Source organism: Lipotes vexillifer, unplaced genomic scaffold, assembly GCF_000442215.2.
Source record: "Lipotes vexillifer unplaced genomic scaffold, Lipotes_vexillifer_v1.1 scaffold433, whole genome shotgun sequence".
Classification (NCBI taxonomy): Eukaryota; Metazoa; Chordata; class Mammalia; order Artiodactyla; family Lipotidae; genus Lipotes; species Lipotes vexillifer.
Window position 1 is genome coordinate 758,667 of NW_006774285.1, and position 22,579 is coordinate 781,245.

A 22,579-nucleotide genomic window follows, 5' to 3' on the forward strand; every position below is an offset into this window, starting at 1 on the left:
TATGCTTCATAGTTGAATGTATTTGATTCAACTCACTGAATATGCAGTCCTTCAAGAAAGTATTATTTTGTCTGGTTTGCCATACTCAAGAATCAAGATAGACTTAATGCATGTGCCTCAATATTATGAGAGTAATTATCACTCTCTGTCTGAAAAGCAGTTCAGAGAGTGATAAAAAAAAAATAAGGGCTCGTTACAGACTTTAAAATAGTAGAATAACAATGACATTGTCTGCTTCTCTTAGAAATCACCAGGAAAAAGAAGAAGGAGGATGAACAATAAAGAAAAATGCAAACTCCACCTTCAGTAAGAGTAGGATATATCTGTTAACACCAAGTCAGAAAATTAAGGGCTACCAAATGCAACAAAGACCAAATGGGTTTCAGAAAATGATGAGATAGAATGCTTTCATCTGAAGATCTCAGTGAAAGCCGGTAAGGTGTATGCTCCAAAAAAGGTGGTATTCTTTGCAGGGGGGCAAAAATAATTTTGGAACCTTTCACAGGCTACCAGCAGGGACTCCTCAATACCTAGTTTGGCACCAAGAAAGAAAAGAGGATATGCTGAATGAGGAACGGAAATACACCATATTTTTAAAAAATTTATTTATTTGTTTTTATTTTTGGCTGCGTGGGTCTTTGTTGCTGTGCGTGGGCTTTCTCTAGTTGCGGCGAGCGGGGGCTACTCTTCGTTGCGGTGCGCGGGCCTCTCATTGTCGTGGCTGCTTGTTGCAGAGCACGGGCTCTAGGTGCACAGGCTTCAGTAGTTGTGGCTCACTGGCTTAGTTGCTCCACGGCATATGGGATCTTTCCAGACCAGGGCTTAAACCCATGTGCCCTGCATTGGCAGGCGGATTCTTAACCTCTGCACAACCAGGGAAGACCCAAGAGACTCTGTATTATGAGCAGCTTTGTTGGCTAGGGAGAAGTCAAGAATAAAATAACTCCCTCACACAACCTTGGGTCCTCAGGAACTTCATTTTGAGCTACATGAACCTCTTATGAAGAGCTGGTCCAGGAAAAACATACTTCATTTATAGATTATTATCATAAAGAAACCAGCAGGGATTTTTATATAAAGAGATTACAATTTTAGAAAGTTGAAGTAGGGACTTCCCTGGTAGTCCAGTGGTTGAGAACCTGCGATTCCACTGCAGGGGGCATAGGTTCGAAATCTGCTCAGGGAACTAAGATCGTGCATGCCGTGCAGCATGGCAAAATAAATAAATAAAAATTTTAAAAAGTTGACATAAACAAAAATAAAAATAAATGGCAATTGAAAAATATTCCTGATGAAAGTTGCAATAAGATATATTGTCTTGAATGATAATTTTTAAAAATTAATCTTGCAAGTTCTTTGATAAAACTAGAACTCAAAGCAGAGATAGGTCAAGGAAGGGTTAGTGCAAAAGGTGAAGTTTAGCTAACAGAGCTCGAAAAATAAGTGGAAGAGAAAAATTAAATTGTCAATGAAATGAGGGGCGTATTGGAAGCAGGAAAAAGAATAGACACTTCTGGAAAACACAGTAAGGTACATGGAGGGTAAAATTGAGAAAAAATGAACAAAATGAAATGGAACTTAACCACATGTCTAAAAGGAATAAAGAACCAGTGTTAGATGTGGCACATGGGTAAAGGAGAATAATTGTTGTCCTTGAAGAATAAAACTCAAGTAATATAATATTTACAGGTATTTTTCAAAGAAACTGCTCAAAACAAATGCAGATTTGAATCTATAGATTGACAGGGCACATGATGAGTCAGGAAGAATCTACATAGAACAATTAACGTTAAGGCATAATCTAGTAATGTTATTGGACTGCAAAAAAAATTTTTTGTGATGACTCCAGAGTAAAAGAATAAACATGACAGGGAGAAAGATTCAAATTGACTTCAGAATTCTCAGAAAAGTTCAGTGTCAGAAGACAGTAGAGCAAGATCTGTAAAGTCCTCAAGGACGGAAAGTGTAACCTAAGAATTTTATATCTACTCAAACTGTTGTTCAGGTGAAAAGGCAATGTTTTTAAACATGCAAAAACTCAGAAAATATAATTTCCCTAATGCCTTCTTGAGAAACTACTGGAGGACATACTTTAGATAACCAAGTGATGAAAATATAGCAAAAGACTTGATATGAGCATTGAATCCATAGGATTAATGGGGGGCTTACTATTCTAGGACAGAATTTATATATTATAAACTCTGACATGTAGATATTATATGACTCAGAAGCATTGGGAGGATAAGGGGGGGAGATAGTAGAAAGCTGTAAAACTACAGAGGATGTACTCTAGCAAAATCTAAAAAACTAGTTGATAAGAAAAGAAGATGAGGGATCTAGGAAATGGGAAACCAAACACAGAAGAGCTCCATAAGAAAGTCCCAGGGTGGGGCTTCCCTGGTGGCTCAGTGGTTGAGAGTCCGCCTGCCGATGCAGGGGACACGGGTTCGTGCCCTGGTCCGGGAAGATCCCACATGCCGCGGAGCGGCTGGGCCCGTGAGCCATGGCCGCTGAGCCTGCGCGTCCAGAGCCTGTGCTCCGCAACGGGAGAGGCCACAACAGCGAGAGGCCCACGTACCACACAAAAAGAAAAAAAAAAGTCCCAGGGTGTCATTTGTACAGCAAGACTGTAGAGTCCAGGGTGTTTTCCAGGAGAAAAAATAGAAACTGATTTGCTTGAACATATGGAAAATATCATTGAATCGTGTGCCACAATGTTGTTGGAGCATTTGGAAAAAATTACTGATAGGTATGTTGAAAACAAATCAAATGGGAAAAAGTGAGGCAGTCATCAACTCTAGGAAAAAAATGTACAAGAAAGGAGTTGTGATCTTAGTATACACTTCAGAAATTCACACTATTTGTATACCTGGAATCTTTTTTTTTCTTTTTTTTTCTTTTTTTTTTTGCGGTATGCAGGCCTCTCACTGTTGTGGCCTCTCCCGTTGCGGAGCACAGGCTCCGGACGCGCAGGCTCAGTGGCCATATCAATATTGTATTCAGAATGTATATGTAACAGCTTATGACCTAAAGTAATATCTAGAAATAGTGATGTGGATTAGTAGAATCATTAAACAGGGTTCTATTTCTGGTTGTGTTTCAAAGAATAATTGTGTTTCATCTTAGTAAAGCCCCTGTTTTTTTAAAAAAAAAATATATATATAGTTGGATATATAATATTATGTTAGTTTCAGGTGTACTACAGAGATTTGACATTTGCATACATTATGAAATGATCACCACAGTAAGTCTAGCACCCATCTGTCCCCATACAGAGTTATTACAGTACTATTGAAGAGTATTCCTTATGCTGTGTATTACATCTCCACGGCTTATTTATTTTATTTTATTTTATTTATTTATTTATTTATTTTTTAAATTTTTGGCGGTACGCAGGCCCCTCACTGTTGTGGCCTCTCCCGTTGTGAGCACAGGCTCCGGACGCGTAGGCTCAGCAGCCATGGCTCATGGGCCCAGCCGCTCCGCGGCATGTGGGATCTTCCCGGACCGGGGCACGAACCCGTGTCCCCTGCAACGGCAGGCGGACCCTCAACCACTGCGCCACCAGGGAAGCCCGGCTTATTTATTTTATAACTGAAGGTTTTTACCTCTTTATCTCCTCCACCTATTTTGTTCCCCACCCCCACCCCTCCCCTCTGGCAACCACCTGGTTGTTCTCTGTATCTATGAGTCTGTTTTCACTTTTTTGTTTTTGTTTTTTAGATTCCACATATAATTGAGATCATACAGTATTTGTCTTTCTCTGTTTGACTTATTTCCTGAGCATAATACCCTCTACATCCATTCATGTTGTCGCAATGGCAAAATTTCAATTTTTTATGGCTGAATAATAATATTCCATTGTATATATACACCACATCTTCTTTATCCATTCGTCTATTGACAGACACTTAGGTTGCTTCCATATCTTGGCTATTGTAAAATGTGCTACAGTGAATTTCAGGGTGTATATATGCTTTCAAATTCATACTTTTGTAAGGTATATACCCAGAAGTGAAATTGCTGGATCATATGGCAGTTCTATATTTAATTTTTTGAGGAACCATCATACTGTTTTCTATAGTGGTTGTACCATTTTACAATCCCACCAACAGTACACGAAGATTCCCTTTTCTCCACATCCTCACCAACACCTGTTATTTGTGGTCTTTTATTTTTTTTCGGTACACAGGCCTCTCACTGTTGTGGCCTCTCCCGTTACGGAGCACAGGCTCTGGACGCGCAGGCTCAGTGGCCATGGCTCACGGGCCCAGCCGCTCCGCGGCATGTGGGATCTTCCCGGACCTGGGCACGAACCCGTGTCCCCTGCATCGGCAGGCGGACTCTCAACCACTGCACCACCAGGGAAGCCCTCGTGGTCTTTTTGATGATAGCCATTCTGACAGGTATGAAATGGTATCCCTTTGTGGGTTTGATTTATATTTCCTTGATGATTAGTGATGTTGAGCATCTTTGCACGTGTCTGTTGGCTATCAGTATGTCTTATTTGGAAAAGTGTCTGTTCAGGCCCTCTGCCCATTGTCTAGTCAGGTTGTTGGTTTTTGTTGGTGTTGAGTTGTATGAGTGCTTTGTATACAGTAAGTCCCCTACATATGAACCTTCAAGTTGCGAACTTTCAAAGATGTGAACGTGGTCTTCAGCAACTTAGTGACCATCAGTGAGAAGCTGGAGCTAGATCTGCAAGAGGACGACTTCATTGAACTCCTTGCTGTGCAACACGAGGAGCTTACTAATGAAGACCTGGTGGAATTGGAGGCCCAGAGAAAGGACACAGAGAAACAAGAGGAAGAAGTAGTAACTGAAGAACCGAAGAGACTCACGATGCAGGAAATGACAAGGGGGTTTTCTTTATTTGACCAGGCACTGTTAGTTTTAGAGGCACAGGACCCGAACGTAGAACGGTACATGAGGGTTGCAGCCGCCGTTCAGAATGCAGTCCAGTGCTACTGTGTCATCTATGACGAGAAAAAATGAGCTACTACCCAGACATCACTGGATCATTTTTTCAGGAGGGTAGATAGAATTGAATCCAGCAAGGAACCAGAACCTGTGCCATCAACGTCAGGTGTGAGTGAAACTGCAGCTTGCCCTCCATCTCCTATTGCTGACAATCCTTCAGCTCTACAATCTCCCACCTCCTCTCCCTCCTCCAGTAAGTCTTCTTGCCTGTTCACTTGATGCCAGCCCCTGTATGCCAGCTGCTGTACTGTACTACTGTACTTTTCAAGGTACTGTACTGTAAGATTAAAAGTGTTTTCTTTATTTTTTGTTTTTTATGTATTATTTGTGTGAAAAGTATTATAAACCTATTACAGTACAGTACTGTATAGCCGATTGTGTACCTAGGCTAACTTTGTTGGACTTATGAACAAATTGGACTTATGACCGTGCTCTTGGAACAGAACTCATGCGTATGTAGGGGACTTACCGTATTTTAGTGGTGGCTTTACGATTTTCTATATGTAGTATCAAGCCATCTGCAAATAGTGACAGTATTACTTCTTCCTTTCCAATTTGGATTTATTTTATTTCTTTTGCTTGTCTGACTTCTGTGGCTAGGACTTTCAATACTATGTTGAATAAAAGTGGGGACAATCGGCATTCTTGTTCCTGATCTTAGAGGAAATGCTTTCAGGTTTTCATCGTTGACTGTGATGTTGGCTGTGGGTTTGTAACTGTTGGCCTCTATCATGTTGAGCTATATTTTCTCTATACCTACTTTGATGAGGTTTTTTTTTTTTTAATCACAAGTGGATGATGAATTTTGTCAGAAGCTTTTCTGCATCTGTTGAGATGATCATATGATTTTTATTCTTCAGTTTGTTAATGTGGTGTATCACATTGATTGATTTGTGTATATTGAACCATCCTTGCATCCCTGGGATAAATCCTACTCGATCATGGTGTATGATCCTTTTAATGTGTTGTTGAATTCAGTTTGCTAATATTTTGTTGAGGATTTTTGCTTCTATGTTTATCAGTGATATTGGCCTCTAATTTTCATTTTTTGTGGTGTCTGTTTTTAGTGTCAGGGTAATGCTAACCTTATAGAATGAGTTTGGAAGCATTCCTTCCTCTTCAAATTTTTGGAATAGTTTGAGAAAGATAGGTGTTGACTCTTCTCTAAATGTTTGGTAGAATTCACCTGTGAAGCTATCTGGTCCTGGACATTTATATGTCAGGATTTTTTTTCTTTTTTAACTGATTTAATTTTGTTACTAGTAATTGGTCTGTCCATATTTTCTATTTCTTTCTGATTCAGTCTTCAAGATTGTATGTTTTGGGCTTCCCTGGTGGCGCAGTAGTTGAGAGTCTACCTGCTGATGCAGGGGACACGGGTTCGTGCCCCGGTCTGGGAAGATCCCACATGCCGCGGAGTGGCTGGGCCCGTGAGCCGTGGCCGCTGAGCCGGCGCGTCCGGAGCCTGTGCTCCGCAATGGGAGCAACCACAACAGTGAGAGGCCCATGTACCGCAAAAAAAAAAAAAAAAAAAAAAAAAGATTATATGTTTCTAGGAATTCACCTATTTCTTCTAGGATGACAAATTTATTGGCATGTCATTGTTCATAGTAATCTCTTATGATCCTCTGTATTTCTCTGGTGTCAGTTGTAACTTCTCCTTTTTAATTTCTGATTTTTTAAATTTGAGCCTCTTTTTTTTTCTTGATGAGTCTGGCTTAAGTTTTATCAATTTCATTTATATTTTTAAAGAACCAGCTCTTAGTTTTATCAGTGTTTTCTGTTTCTTAGTCTCTATTTCATTTCTGCTCTGATCTTTATTATTTCTTTCCTTCTACTAACTTTGAGTTTCCTTTGTTCTTCTTGTCGTTTCTTTAGATGTATGTTTAGATTGCTTTTTTGAGATTTTTCATGTTTCCTGAGGTAGGCTTGTATCACTAGACTTTCCTTTCAGAACTGCTTTTGCTGCATCCCATAGATTTTGGATCACTGTGTATCCAGTGTATTACTGTCACTTTCTCCCTATATGTTTGTTAATATTTGCTTTATGTATTTAGATGCTTCTATGTTGGGTGCATATATATGTACAATTGCTATATCTTCTTGTTGGATTCATCACTCTATCATTATGTAATGTCATTCTTTGTCTTTGTTTTAAAGGCTTTTTTAATATAAGTATTGCTACTCCAGCTTTCTTTTTGTTTCCATTTGCATGGATTAACTTTTTCCATCACCTCACTTTCACTGTGTGTATGTTTTTTTTTCTATTTTAAGGAAATTATTATTGATGTTCGAAATTATTTAACTTCAAGGATATTAGAACATGAATGAAAAACCTCCACATGATTTTAAGAGTCTCCTATAATTTTTCTAATAGTTTACTATGTCTATTTTATTTTACATTTAGATCCTAATTCATTAGGATTTTATGTTTGTGTGAGATATGCAGTACAAAGGGATTTACCCCCGTTCAAGTGGAAAACCAATTGTCAACCATTCATTGAGTAGTTCTGGCTTTCCCAGCTGACACGAAATGCCTTCTGTCTCACTAGCTGAACCCGCACTCCTAAGATGCGTCGTGAGTGTGCCCTGGAGTGAGTGAGGTAAAAGCTCACCAACCTGGGCTCCTCTTCTACAGGTACAGCCACCACCATCATAGCCTCTGCAGAGACAGCAGGGAGCACGCAACACACAGAAGTGCTCAGAGGCCATCAGCAAGAGCCCCGCCCCATAATAACCAGGCAGTGTGGGAGCCTCAAGGCTCTGGTACTGACCACAGGGGCGGGGGGCTGAGGGGACAGCCGCCTGCTCAGGTAGGGGAAGCTTGCTCTCTTCAGCTGGCCCCGCTTCTCCTGCAGCTTGCGCGCCTGGCTGTCCCAGCAGCTGAGCCTGTGTTGCAGGGTCTTCAGCTTGCTGTTCTCCTGCTCCCATAGGAAGCACACTTTGTTCTTGTTCTGCCAGGATGAGAAGCAGCAGGACTGCAACAAACTGACGAATTTGTAGGCCCCCAATGCTGACAGGATGATCTCCTTAATGAACATGGGGCTGGTGTCCCTGTGCTCACCTAGCACAGCTTCTGTGCCTGGCTTCAGGGTAACATCCGTTGGAGGGGTGGAGGGGCTCTGGGAGGGCTTCTGAGGCATTGCTGTGAGGGACAAACTTGTGGGGCTCTGTGCCAAGCCCTTGTTGGGCCCCAGGCTGGTTTTGCTGCAGTCAGGCTCCATGTCTCTCTTTAGCCTCTTTCGGTCAACAGGCTCTCAGGGGACAGACAGCCGCTTTCCAGCATGCTTGGAGGGGAAACTGTAAAAATGAAGTGAGCCAGTAAATTTGCAAGCCCCAGATACTGGGGGGATAAAGTCATCCAAGGAAATGCCACTCTTATCTACCAGGCCCCCATCAGGGGATGGTGGTGTTCTGATTGCCAGCATCTACAGCAGACATGTTTGCTTCTCCCTGGCTGTCTGATGCTGCGCTAGCCAGATCGGCTTCTGGAGTACTTCCAGAGGCTGCTGCTGCACCAGTTTCTGACTGGTGGCTTCTGGGGTGGCCCTGGGTGCAGTTTTACCCTACAGTGCAGCTCACTTCAACTTACAGGACTCCAGCTTGACCACTGGGTTTTCACTTGAGGATGTTGATGACCCTGCGGCTCCTTTCCTGTCTGCTTCACTCACATGTCCCCTCAAGCCCCCTGAGGCCTTTCTGGTATCCTTTCTCCTGGTGCATCCATGGCCTCCAGCTCCCTTCTTCTCAGTCAGGTGGAAGACGGAAGCCATGGCCACGGTCTTGAGCAGTCAGTGCTCATCCTCCAGCCTCGTGGAGAAGCTTTCTTTGGTGAAGTGTTCACTACTGTGGAAAGACTACTTAGTGGGGGTCCAGTTATCCTTCTGAACAGCCTTTAATAACTGGATCAGACATTTTAAGTCCTTTAGGGGGAAACCTGTGGCAGGAGACAGCATGCTTCTCCCCCTTGCCCTGTCAGTTGGAGTAATTTAGAGCTGCACAAAAGATCACCATCTCAGGCCATGGGCTGCCCTGCCACTGCCAGCCTCCAGCCCTTGCCTCGTTGAGCCCAGACCAGGGCAGGACCACCCTGAGGGGAGGGTGCAAGGCAACATGGCTGCAGGACATGGGAGCCAGGCACACAGCTCCCACTGTATGGCAAGATGGCAAGATGGCGGCACCCAGCTGCCTGCCACCTGCGCAACCGGCCCTAGGCCTGTCTTCGTGTGTCTTTAGACCACAAACGAGTGCTTGTAGGCAGTGTATATATGGGTCTTGTTATCCATTCAGCCACTCTATGTCTTTTGATTGGCACATTTAGTCTATTTACACTTAAAATAATTACTGATAGGTATGTACTTATTGCCATTTTAATTGTTTTCTGGGTTTTTTTGTAGTTCTTCTCTGTTCCTTTCTTCTTATTTTGCTCTATTCCTCTGTGATTTTGTGTGTGTGTGTGTGTGGTACGCGGGCCTCTCACTGTTGTGGCCTCTCCCGTTGCGGAGCACAGGCTCCGGACGCGCAGGCTCAGCGGCCACGGCTCACGGGCCCAGCCGCTCCGCGGCACGTGGGATCTTCCCGGACCGTGGCACGAACCCGTGTCCCCTGCATCGGCAGGCGGACTCTCAACCACTGCGCCACCAGGGAAGCCCGGTTTTACTACTTTTGTCCTTTAACCTTCCTACGAGCTACATAAGTGATTGATCTACTACCTTTACTATATGTTTGCCTTTACTAGTGAGAGTTTTCTTTTCATAATTTTGATATTTCTAGTTGTGGCCTTTTCTTTCCTGCTTAGAGAAGTCCCTTGAACATTTCTCTTAATGCTGGTTTAATGGTGCTAAATTTTTTAGCTTTTGTTTGTAAAACTTTCTGTCTCTGCTTCAAATCTGAATGATAACCTTGTCGGGTAGAGTATTCTTGGTAATTTTTTCCCTCTTATCACTTTGAATATATCATGTCACTCCCTTCTGGCCGGCAAAGTGTCTGCTAAAAAGTCAGCTGATAGGCTTATGGAAGTTCCCTAATACCTCACTAGTTGCTTTTCTCTTGCTGCTTTTAAGATTTTCTCTTTAATTTTTGCCATTTTCATTATAATGTGTCTTGGTATAAATCTCTCTGGGTTCATCTTGTTTGGGCTTCTCTGTGCTTCCTGGACCTGGATGTCTGTTCCCTTTCCCAGGTCAGGGAAGTTTTCAGCTATTATTTCTTCAAATAATTTCTCTGCCCCTTTCCCTCTCTCCTCTCCTTCTGGGACCTCTATAATGTGAATGTTATTATGCTTGATGTTGTCTCAGAGGTTTCTTAAACTATCCTGCTTTCTTTAAAATTCTCTTTTCTATTGAGTTTGGGTGATTGCTACTACTCTGTTTTCCAGATTGCTGATCCATTCTTCTGTATAATCTCATCTACCATTGATTACTTCTAGTGTATTTTAAAATTTCAGTTATTGCATTCTTTAGCTCTGTTTGGTTCTTCTTTATATTTTCTCTTTGTTGAAATTCTCGCTGCGTTCCTCCATTCTTCTTCCACATTTGGTGAGCATCCTTATGATCATTACCTTGAACTCTTTATTGGGCAGATTGCTTATCTCCACATTTAGTTCTTTTTCTGAAGTTTTTGTCTTGTTCCATTGTTTGGAACATATTCCTCTGTCTCCTCATTTTGCCCAATTATCTGTTTATTTCTATGTGTTAGGTCAGTTGATTATGTTTCCTGATCTTGGAGAAGTGGTCTTTTTTAGGAGACATCCTGTGGGGCCCCACAGCACACTCCCCTCTGGTCACCAGAGTTATATGCTCTAGGTGTGCTCCCTATGTGGGCTGCATGGTCCCTTATGTTGTGATGAGCTGACTGCTCTAGGTGCACTGGTAGGCAGGGCTGGCCCCTAGTCTGGTTGGCCGTGAGGCTGTGTCTTGTGCAGTGGCTGTGTGCCCACTGGAGGGCAGGTTGACTGTGCAACCCAGGAGGTACATGGGGCTGCTGCTGGCCTCCTGGTTGTTGGGCTGGGGCCCCTCATGGCTGTCTGCACAGCCTAGGGGGTTTGGAAGCCCCTGCTTTCTTAAAACTGGTCAATGGTTTAAAAGTATTGGTTGAATTAAAGTTCCTACTAAAAAGCCATACGTATTTTAAATTTTTGAATACATTATCTCTTAGTGAAAGGGACTAGAGATAGCATAAACCAGTTACTTGAGTTGACAACAAAAGTGTAAATATGACCATAGTTCCTGTTTGCCAATGGTTATCACCTGTTTACTAATACTAGCCCAAGTTTCATAGCCTACATGTAAGAACTCAACATCATGTTATGTGATATACTGTTATGTAAATGTACTGATTTTCTCCTCTTAAGGAACATTCATTCTAAGAAGTTAGGGAATGGCTTAAATATATATCGATATAAATCAGAAAGACAGAAGTTTATTTATTCAGCCAATACTTATTGATCACTGTGTGCCAGGCATCAGACATCTGAGCATCAGACATCAATGACCAAAAGTAGACAAAAATATCTGCAGTCTAGTGGGAGAAAGAATGCAGTCATAATATAAGTGATAAACATAATATATAAGAAATGCATGTTGTATACAAGAAATTGATGAAGGCTATGCAAAAAGAAAAAGAAAAGACTTAAAACATGGTAAGAGGAGTTCCAAAGGCAGGAAGAAGAGAAAGAACCATCAAATGAGATTGAGAAGACAGAATCCTGTGAGTGACGTAGGAGAGTGTGATGTTCTAGAAACCTAGAGAAGGGAGTGTATCAAATTAGAGGGAATAATCAGCAGTCAGATGCTTCTACGTGAGTCAGATCTGAGAACAGGGTGTAGGAGTTAGCAACAGGAAGGTACATTGGTGATGTTGATAAGTTTCAGTTAACTTGCACAGTTTAATTCCTTTTGGTCATGGAAGAATAATGACGAAAAAGAGTTACTGCTAAGCGCTCTTCTTTTTGTGATCTTATGACACTAGTGGTAGTTTGATATTTGGTAAATGTGTAACATCTAGGTTGCCATTCACAGAAAACTTAAGATCCTGTTGGCTGTGCTTCAGTATCAACCTGGTCAGAATGAACAAATGATTGTTAAGATTACACTGATAGCAACTGTAGGGAATGAAATTTCTGTTGTAAGAACCCCAAACCCAGCACTTCAGGAGCCAGTCATTTGGTAGTTGGCATTATATATATTCAAGGCTAACTAACAGAATCTGTGGTGTGTGGGCATTATAATCAGCTGACTCCAGGTGGCGTTCCTGGAGGCTGCTATAGAAAGAAAGAAAATAGCTTAAAGAGGAAAGAATTCAACCCTGAGTTTAACTCCATTTGGTCCACTAAGAAAAAGAATACCAAGTCCGGTGGAGAATTTGCCTTCTTTATTTTAATTTAATGTGTATTCTAGATTTAGAATACATATGAGTAACTTGGGGGAGGGGAGTGATCAGAAATTTAACATTTACATGTTGTCACCCTAGCAAGGGCATATTGAGTAGACAGCATCATCGTCATATGTGGGCTGAGGTGAGGCTGCTCCAGATGAGTTTCTCTCAGAGTTAATTGACGGAAACTACCCACCTTCAAGAATTTTTATTAGCTTAGGAATGCTATGCCAAGACTGCTGAAACACAGCTGTGGGTGCTGTGCTGACGCCCACATTGCCAGTGTCAGGAAGGATGTACTTTTAAACCTCTAATTTCTCTAATAATGTCTTTAGTGATTTGTGTAGGTTTGGCATTGTGAGGAAAATGCTTCCTGGCTTGGTTTATAACAATTCAGTTTGCAGTCTTAAAATGTGTATTGTCTTAATACGCATGTGGAAGATACTAACAAGTTAGAAAAAAGATCTGACTAAAATACTATCCTGTCCATCTAACAAAACTTACCCACCCATGATATTTGAAAATAAATGAAAATTAAATGTTTTATGCTAGAATAATCTATTTATCTATTGGTTCCTGTTTTATACCAAGATGGCAATATACAGTGCTGAAAGAGAGCCAGGTTTCATATTCAATTCCAATCTAACTCCTTTCCTTTTCTCTAATGGAAAAATTGGATTGGACTCATGTCAACCTATGGAGTGGAGGAAGAATAAGCTTTTGTAAATAAATATTTTTAAAGAGGTAAGAAATAGCACTCTTTTTTAACATTTACTTACTTATTTATTTATTTATTTTCGGTACGCGGGCCTCTCACTGTGTGGCCTCTCCCGTTGCGGAGCACAGGCTCTGGACACGCAGGCTCAGAGGCCATGGCTCACGGGCCCAGCCACTCCGCGGCATGTGGGATCCTCCCGGACCGGGGCACGAACCCGTGTCCCCTGCATCGGCAGGCGGACTCTCAACCACTGCGCCACCATGGAAGCCCGAAATAGTACTCTTCTGTTTGAAATATAAAGCTTCATAACCAGTTGCTAACTATATTATTTTATATGATGTTTATGGCATGTTTCTTTTAATATATAAAATCTGAGGATTCTTTCCTAACTGGTAGATTCACTGCAAGGATTGATTATATTTATCAAAATAAATATACATTCAGCTTTTAAGTAGACACTAGTACATAAAGCAGAATATCCCTATATTGCTTACAAAAGGAATATATAGAGTTTATTTCCATTCTGCTGGTGTATATAAAAACATTTGTTTGGATCTGAAGTGTGTTAATTTATACCTTTACACTGCCTTTGTCCCATCTTACAAATTCAAAACCTTATTGGAATAGAATCATAGAATTAGAATTTTAAACCTGGAAGAGACTTTAGAGTTATTTTATTTCAATTTCTTAATTTTTCTATTGAGGAACTAAAATCCAGAGACTTTAAGTCTTTTTTCAGGTTACTGAGCTAGAATTAGAACCCAGCTTTCTAACTCCTTATATTTATGCTATAACCTGTCTCCAACAAGTTAGTTGAATAGCAATTAAATAAGTTGGCAGAAACTTTAGGTCTCACTTGTGTTTATGTCCAGGCTTCAAAGTGATCCCTAATTATTCTTCATCACTTAAAAAATTCTTGCAAGCACATTAGGTGAAAGTAATGCTAGGGATTCTCCTATGACTTGGTCCTGTTATGAAATCTAAAGAAATCAATGCTCATCTAGAGCAAAAAACATGAACATACTCAGTACTGAAGTTTTCCTTCTTTGTGCTCCACTAGTTATGATAATGATTTGAGTAGTTCCATAGTGATTGTCTTAGTCTATTTGGGCTGCTTTAACAAATTACCATAGACTGGAAGGCTTATAAACAACAGAAATTTATTTCTTACATTTCTGGAGGCTGGGAAGTCCAAGATCAAAGCCGGGGCAGATTTGGTATCTAGTGAGAGCATGCTTTCTGGCTTATAGATAATTGTCTTATCCTTGTGTCCTTACCTGGTGGAAGGGGCAAGGGAGCTCTCATGGGTCTCTTTTTCATAAGGGCACTAATCTCATTCATGAGGGCTCCACCCTCATCACCTAATTACCTCCCGAAGGTTCCACCTCCAAATACCATTACATTGGGGATTAAAATTTTAACATATGAATCTGGGTGGTGGGGGGACAAACTTTCAGTCTGTAACAATGATTTAACATCCACCTCATCCTTAAATACTGCTCCCAGATATACTGTATGGCTTTTTAAAGGACTAATTCGGGAAAATACTGATTAAAACAAAATAGTATAAACACTGATAAGTACTGAACTGTTCAAGGTCACTAGGATACAACTGTATTTTTATAATTCAAACTCTTCCACCAGGCATGCTTTGGGTTGTGGTTATTTCTGAAATAGAACTGAGGAGTCGAGACTGACCTACTCAGATAAATAGTCTGAGGATAAAGATGACGCTAGCCAATATGAGCAGCAGGGAAGAAGAGTCAGAACATTTATGAATCTGAGTTTTATTTTGTGTGTCTGAAGAACTATTGTTAGCTTAAAGAGAGACCCTGTGCTTTGTTTACAGAGTTCAGTGTATGAAGTTTAATAGAGCTGGATTTCTGCTTCACAATACATAACATTGAAAAAGTCAGTGTCCACAGAAATCCAAATATGCATTCATGTATTCATTGACAAATAGCTTTACTGAAGTGGAATTCTTTTTCTTTTTTTTTTTTTTTTTTTTTGTCTTGTGGGATCCTAATTCCCTGACCAGGGATTGAACCCAGGCCCTCACCTGGGCCCTTGGAAATGAGAGCAAGGAGTCCCAACCACAGGACCGCCAGGGAATTCCCGTGAAGTGGAATTTTTTTATGTATGTGACTAAACTTAAAAATTAAAACTAACCAGGGAATTCCCTGGTGGCGCAGTAGTTAAGAACCGCCTGCCAATGCAGGGGACATGGGTTCGATCCCACATGCCACGGAGCAACTAAGCCCATGCGCCACAACTACTGAGCCTGCGCTCTAGAGCCTGCAAGCCACAACTACTGAAGCCAGTGTGCCACAACTATTGAAGCCTGCGCGCCTAGAGCCTGTGCTCCACAACAAGAGAAGCCACCGCAATGAGAAGCCCACACACTTCAATGAAGAGTAGCCCCTGCTCACTGCAACTAGAGAAAGCCCGCGTGCAGGAATGAAGACCCAACACAGCCAAAAATTAATTAATTAATTAAAAATAAATAAATAAAATTTAAAACTAATGAGACCCCTAATGATATCTCAACATTGTTCAAAAGGTGTTTATGCATATAGTTTGTATATGACATAGACATAAACTAAAGATTTTATTTTTATCTATGACTATATAAAGTCTGTACTTGTATTCCCAAAACAAACAAGAAAGTAACAAATTGGTATGTATGAAAATGTATTTGCTTTTGTTTGCAGGATGTGAATTGCTTGAAGATAGGAATGGTAATAAGCACTTAGAAATATCTGTTAATATAAGTAAATAGCAAAACAGTGTTCTTGGACTATATTTGAAGGGCCTTAACACGATTAATTTGATTTTAAAAGAGCCAGTCCCCCAAAATGACACATACTGCAAAAGTTAAAAAATTTCTAATCATACTCTTCTAAAGCAATGTTCTCAACATAGTAACATTTGTAATCCCAGTTCCCCAGATTGCCTTGATTACTGGCCCTCCTCTGATATTTGCTATGTAATACATTTGCCAAACTTTAAAACTCTAAAACCTGCTGTATAGGGATCTTTCAAGTATTGTATGAGAAATGATGAAAGAAAGCAGTTTGCTATGTTATTATCATGTTAGTTTCTCTCGGTAGTTCTCTTAGAAATGACAAGCTTTAATGATAAGCTTTTATTTGAGTTGATCAAATATTCTCTGATGTGACTATGTTTTAAAATATATTTGCAATTCTGATTTTTCAGAAATAATCACTTTCAATCAGAGTCGAAACCATAAGAACTTATTCATGCTAAGTGTTGTAGCTTTTTGACATGTAGGAATAGCTGATGTGGGTGAGGTGTCTAGCTTGATGTTTTATCTCTAGCTATTCGTCAGCTAATCCTCCTCCCTACTTCACTGAAAATATTTTCATTCTGTCTGACAAAAAGTAAAAAATTACATTAACTGTGACTAAAAATGTATTGCAGATGACACATTAATGAGACTAATGGTTCTTGCCTTATTCTCTGAAGTTTTCACATTCTTCCCTTTGGTGAACCGAGATCCAGATAGTTTAATAATTATACAAAAGATATCCTTTCTGGGGGCAACTCTTGGGAACAAGGTTGCAATAAAGGTTTTCAGATTTTTTTAAACATTAATTTTAAAACAGCAAAGGGACCAAGTAAATGTTATAACTATATACTAAAAGTCCACTTGGGCAAAATATCTGGATGTGTCCAGTTAATCAAAATAAAGCTTGATGGAAGGTAAAGACAAGCAATGCTGACAAAGGGTTTAGGTCTATGAAGGAAGATTTTTGACTCATCAAGAAAAATTCGGTTAACTTAGCATGAAAGGAGAAATGGTAATATTGTTTATAAAGCATTTGGATTTCAAGGGATGCCATCAATTTATTTCATAATTGTTAAAGGGTAGTAACTTTCAAAATTTTTTTTCATCATTATCAGGATTCAGTATATACTTACTTAATATATATCTGGAATACTTAGCTTTACCTCATGCACCTTATTCTATTTCCTTTTTTTTAAAAAAAATGCTCACAATTCATAAATTGATTTACCCACTAATGGATCATAATCTACAATTTGAAGAATACTGATGAATGATAAACAGAATTTTCTAAGTTTTTTATTTTTCCCTTGGGGACTTAGAACGTAAATATTTTAATTTTATCTCTTTCTAAACCACTCACTTTCTTGGTCCCACCTAAACCTTGTTATCACAAAAATTGCACCAGCTCCAAAATCATACACACAAGTATCCTGTTCTCAGACTACAACAGTCCATCCTTTTAGGTTATATGCCCAAGTACTACCACTACCACTACAATTCTTTTTTTTTTTTTAATATTTCTATAGTGTTATTTATTTTATTTTTTGGCTGTGTTGGGTCTTCGTTGCTGCGCGCGGGCTTTCTCTGGTTGTGACGAGTGGGGCCTGCTCTTCGTTGTGGTGCACAGGCTTCTCATTGTGGTGGCTTCTCGTTGTGGAGCATGGGCCCTAGAGTGCGCGGGCTTCAGTAGTTGGGGCTCACAGTCTCTAGAGCGCAGGCTCAGTAGTTGCGGCACACGGGCTTCGCTGCTCTGCGGCATGTGGGATCTTCCCTGACCAGGGCTTGAACTTGTGTCCCCAGCATTGGCAGGCGGATTCCCAACCACTGTGCCACCAGGGAAGTCCGGCATAAAAGTTTTTAATTTTGATGTAGTTCAGTTTAACTCTTTTTTACTTTTGCTGCTTGTATTTTTGGTGTCATATTTAGGAAAGCCATTGCCTAATCCAAGGTCTTGAGGTTTTACTGCTATGTTTTCTTTTAAAATTTTTATAGTTTTAGCTCTTATAATTAGGTCTATGATCCATTTTGAGTAAATTTTTGTATATGGTGTAAGGAAAGACACTAACTTGATTATTTTGTGTGTGGATATCCAGTTGTCCCAGCACCATTTGTAGAAAGTACTATTTTTTTCCCCATTGAATTGTCTTGGCACCCAGTCAGTGATGATTTATTTACATGTTATTAAATTTAGTATCTAATTTTTCCCCTTATCTTGTTTGACTTCTCAGTAGTATTGACATAGTTGACCATTCTGTTCTTCAAATATTCTACTCTCTTGGTCCACCTTTTACTTATCTTGCTGTCTTTTCAGTATTTATAGGTTCCTTATCTTCCACCAAGCTTCTCAGTGTTGGGTTTTCAGTTATTATGGCTGTGTAACAAATTAGCACAGAACTTAGTGGCATAAAACAATCATTTATGATGCTCATAGTTTCTTTGGACCAGGAGTTAAGACTGGGCAAAGCAGGGTCAGCCTATCTCTGTTCCAGGATGTCTGGGGCCTCAGGCTGGGACTGGTATCATCTGAAGGCCTTTGCCATTACATGTCAGGCAGTTGATAATAGCCATCGACTGGGAGCCTCAGCTGACACCCACATGAACCTGTCCATGTCCCAGAGGGAGGGGAATGGCAGAGGAAGGGGAGGAAAAGGAGAAAAGGGAGGAAGAGAGAAGAGAAAGCCAAGGGGAAGTCTTGTAGTCTTTTATGACCAAATCCCAGAAGTCACAGCATCACTCTTGCCACTTTTTTTTTTTCGTCAAAGTCTCATTCACATTCAAAGAAGGGAAAACAGATTCTGCCTCTTCATTTGGAACGGTAAAGTTCTTAAAGAGCGTGTAGGACCAGAAATATTGCTGTGACCTTTTTTAGAAAAACAATCTGCCACCGTCTGTTCTGGCCGCACAATTCACATCCTTCCCACATGCAAAAAGATCACTCATCCTCCCCACAAAGTCTCCCAAAGTTTCATCCCTTAATGGCATCAGGCTCAGGCTTGGGGTTCAGGATCTCAGTGAGGTCAGGTCCAGGTGAGATTCCTTGGGTATAATTTCTTGATGACAGCTCCTTGAATACAGTTCCATTTGATTTGAAAACTTGGAGACTAAAGAGGCATATTATCTACCCCCTTCCCCACTACTACCCAACATACAATGCGTATGTTGGGAAGGTACTTACTATTCCAAAAGGGGGAAAACAGGAGGCACATAGAAGTCACTGGTCCATAGTAGTCCTCTTTTTATGTTTTCTCTATGTGATCTATTCTATTTCCATAGTTTAAAAAAAATTTTTTTTTTTTTTGGCCACGGTTGGCGGCTTGTGGGATCTTAGTTCCCACCACTCCCACCCCCCCAGGGATGGAGCCCATGCCCCTTGCAGTGGAAGTGCGGAGTCCTAAGCACTGGACCGCCAGGGAATTCCCCTCTATTTCCATAGTTTTAAATACCATCCATACATTCATGACTTCCAAATTTCCTAACATCTCTGAGATCCACACTAAAATATATAATTAGCCATCTGACACCTTCACAAGGATATCTCACAGATTTTTCCAACTTAACATGGCTAAAATGAATTCTTATTTTCTACTTTACCCTTTTCCTCCACAAATCTGTCTTTTCCTGGTTCCTCCATCTAGGTGAATGATGCCACCATTCACCGAGTTGCTCTGGCCAAAACCTAGGACTCAGGCTCATTCTTTTCTGTCTCTCACCTCTACATTACAGTAATCAGCAAGTTCTATATTTTCTTTCTCCAAAATCACTTTTTTTTTTTAATCTCACCTGGATTACAACAGTCTCCTTATTGGTCACCCTCATTCATTCTTGCTGCCATCCAATTTTCTTTGACACAGCAGTCAAAGTAATATTTTAATTAATATGTCTGGTTATGACACTGTCTAGCTCACAATCTTCAGTTACTTCCCCCTGCATTTGGAGTAAAAGATCCATATAACTGGCCTGTTCCTGTTCCTCTGACCTTATTCCTCACTACTTTCCCCCTTACCCACTATACTTTATCTTCTCTGGGCTTCTTCCGGTTCCTCAAACATACCAAGCTTTCAGAAGGGGCCTGTACACATGCTGTTTTCTCTGCCTGGAATATTCTCCCCCAGCTTCCCACTCCCACATAACTGCGTCTTTCTCATCCTTTGAGGTATATGGCATTCCTGACTATTCTAAGTAGGTACTTCCCTTTAATACTTTCTATCCTATTTGTTTCCTTTATAAAATGTATCGCAATTTTAAGTTATATCCTATCTGTTTACTTATTCATCATCTGTCTCCCTAAGCCTCCCCAGGTCAGGGGCCATAGCTGTGTTATTCACCAGTGTATACCCAGTGCCTAGGCGACTGCCTACCATATAATATGCTCTCAACAAATATGCAGTGAATATTATTTAAAGGTATAATTTTGTTTTGAGACAATGTTAATAATTAATAAGTAATTAGTAATAATTTAAAATGTGATGGTTCCTAATTCTTACTGAAATAGCCTTTTATTTTTCTCTTTTAGTAACTGCCCTTCCTTTCTGGCTGCTGCTTTAGCCAGAGCCACATCAGATGAAGTCCTTCAGAGTGATCTTTCTGCACATTATATTCCAAAGGAAACCGATGGCACAGAAGGGACTGTGGGTAAGTACTTTTCTCCATTATTTGTTTTAAAATATTAAAATCTTCTCCTGTGTAGTGATTCACAGAAAATGTCTACAAAATACTGTATCTAATTATGTTTACCCACTGGTTGATTTTATAGTAGTAGCAAGAGGAAAAAAAAGCAAAAAACAATTTTTCAAACTAATCAATAAAAGTAGGGAAAAGGGGGAAAAATACAAGCATATTTTGAAACCATATGAAGGTAACTGGAGTGAGAGATTATTGTAACAGTATGTTATCATAAATAATACCTAGATAAATGGAGAGAGTAAATGAGAAATGTGAAGCCACAACAGAAAAGATGAGTAAGTGAGGGCAAGGAGAGTTTGAGCAAAACCTATTTTCAAATTTCAGCTTGTCTTTAAGAAGTCAAGTAAAAAAATCATATATACAAATTCAAGAAATCAGTTGTAACAGAACTTCTTATTAATTATATTAAATTTTATATCTACCAATAAGTAAATAGAGCTCTTTATGACAATTATGTAATGTGATTTAATTGCCTGGATCATTGTACATCTTTTTTCCAGGTAAATTATGAGGCTTTAATTATTAACGAAGGCATGTTTATTAATGTGTTAGGCTTATTATACATATTTGACAGACTAAAAAAATACCAATTGTTGTAAAAATTAGGGAATGGCTACTCAAAATTGTTGGGAATTTTAATATTTCACTCTGTTTGTTCTATTTTAAGCATTTGCCTTTAAACATGGTGCAGAAGGAACAAAGCATATATTAATGAATCAGGACAGCTGGATTCCAGCGAATGTGAGGCAGATATAAAAATAAACATTCCTGTTCTTCCTTTATCTCTCTAGATAATTTTTGATAGAAAACTGGCAAAGAAGGAATTCCTCTGCTTGTTTTTACTGAGAGTAATTGATTCACTTGGAACCAAATTGTTCCAGAGTCAAGTTGGATGGAATTCCTGCTACAAAGCATTGGTCTTTCCTCTTGTACTGATGCATGAAGCAAAAAAGCCCTATAATGAAAAGATGAGGGAGATTAAATTCTGCTTCACTGCAGCCAGGGTGATGGCTGACTCAGCTCCAGCTCAGTACAGTGACATTAACGACTGATGAGTAATTTACAGCTGTGAGGGGGTGGGCTGCTACTTTGGACAATTTTCTCTTTTTTGCACCCTTTTTAATTTAATTTAATTTTTCCATTTCAAGCAGCAATTATTTATATACTGATGTTCTTACACCACTTCCTGCAGGAGAATACTTAACGTAGCAAGATGGAAGTGTTGCCCTATGTGCCTACTTTGGAAGAACTTTCTGAACTCCCATAAGATAGCAAAAGTGTAATTAAGGATTTTTGTTTTGGTGGATATCAGTGGTCATTCAGATTTCATATTTTTCCAAGAGACTACCCAGTAATGTCTCCATGCCACTGCTGTGATTCAGAATGATCTATTATAGTTCCAAACTGTTTGCACGTCCTTAATCTATTTAACCCAAATCACTCAGTGTGAACTGCACTGAGGAGAATCTCTACAGGGCATATTGTGTTTAGCCATACATCAGAGTGGGAAATGAGCATACTGAATAAGGCCTGCTGTCATTGTCTTAAAGGCACTGAAGTTCCCACTGGAATGCCCTTTGACTTTTCTCTTAGGTGTTTCCAAAAACAGACTTAAAAGAAGAAAAATCCTTACCTTAAAGTTCTTTTTATGTTTATGTCATCCCTAACAATGTTTGTTAAACAACCTTGCATTTCTGTTGGCAGACATAACTCCTGTCCAGACAACCTAAAGTCAATTTAAAATATCCCAATGTAAAAGTTAAAAACAAGAAGGTGAAAATGATCACTCATACAGAGGATATTAAAAGAAATTATGAAAACTTTGTGAAAATAAATTTGAAAACCTGGGTATTTTCTAGAAATATACAAGTTAACAAAAGAAGAAAGAAGAAAGAAATTGAGAAGATTGTCAAAAAGGACAAAAGGAGTAGGTGATTCTACAGGTGAACATTTTCAAACAAAGACAGATAATTCCATTGCTTTTTAAAATGAATTATCCAATTGCATAGGGAAAG

At 39.8% G+C, this 22,579-nt stretch overlaps 1 protein-coding gene and 1 pseudogene across 1 annotated transcript in view; one reads left to right on the forward strand and one right to left on the reverse strand.

The window, feature by feature from the left end:
* Window positions 1-22,579, forward strand: part of PPM1E (protein phosphatase, Mg2+/Mn2+ dependent 1E) — a 187,541-nt gene that overhangs the window by 145,549 nt on the left and 19,413 nt on the right. Inside the window, exon 2 of the mRNA XM_007449065.1 lies at window positions 20,395-20,513. Within this exon, the coding sequence (XP_007449127.1) occupies window positions 20,395-20,513 (119 nt within the window). The remainder of the gene's footprint in view (window positions 1-20,394; window positions 20,514-22,579) is intronic.
* LOC103068581 (THAP domain-containing protein 4 pseudogene) lies at window positions 7,692-8,994 on the reverse strand (annotated as a pseudogene).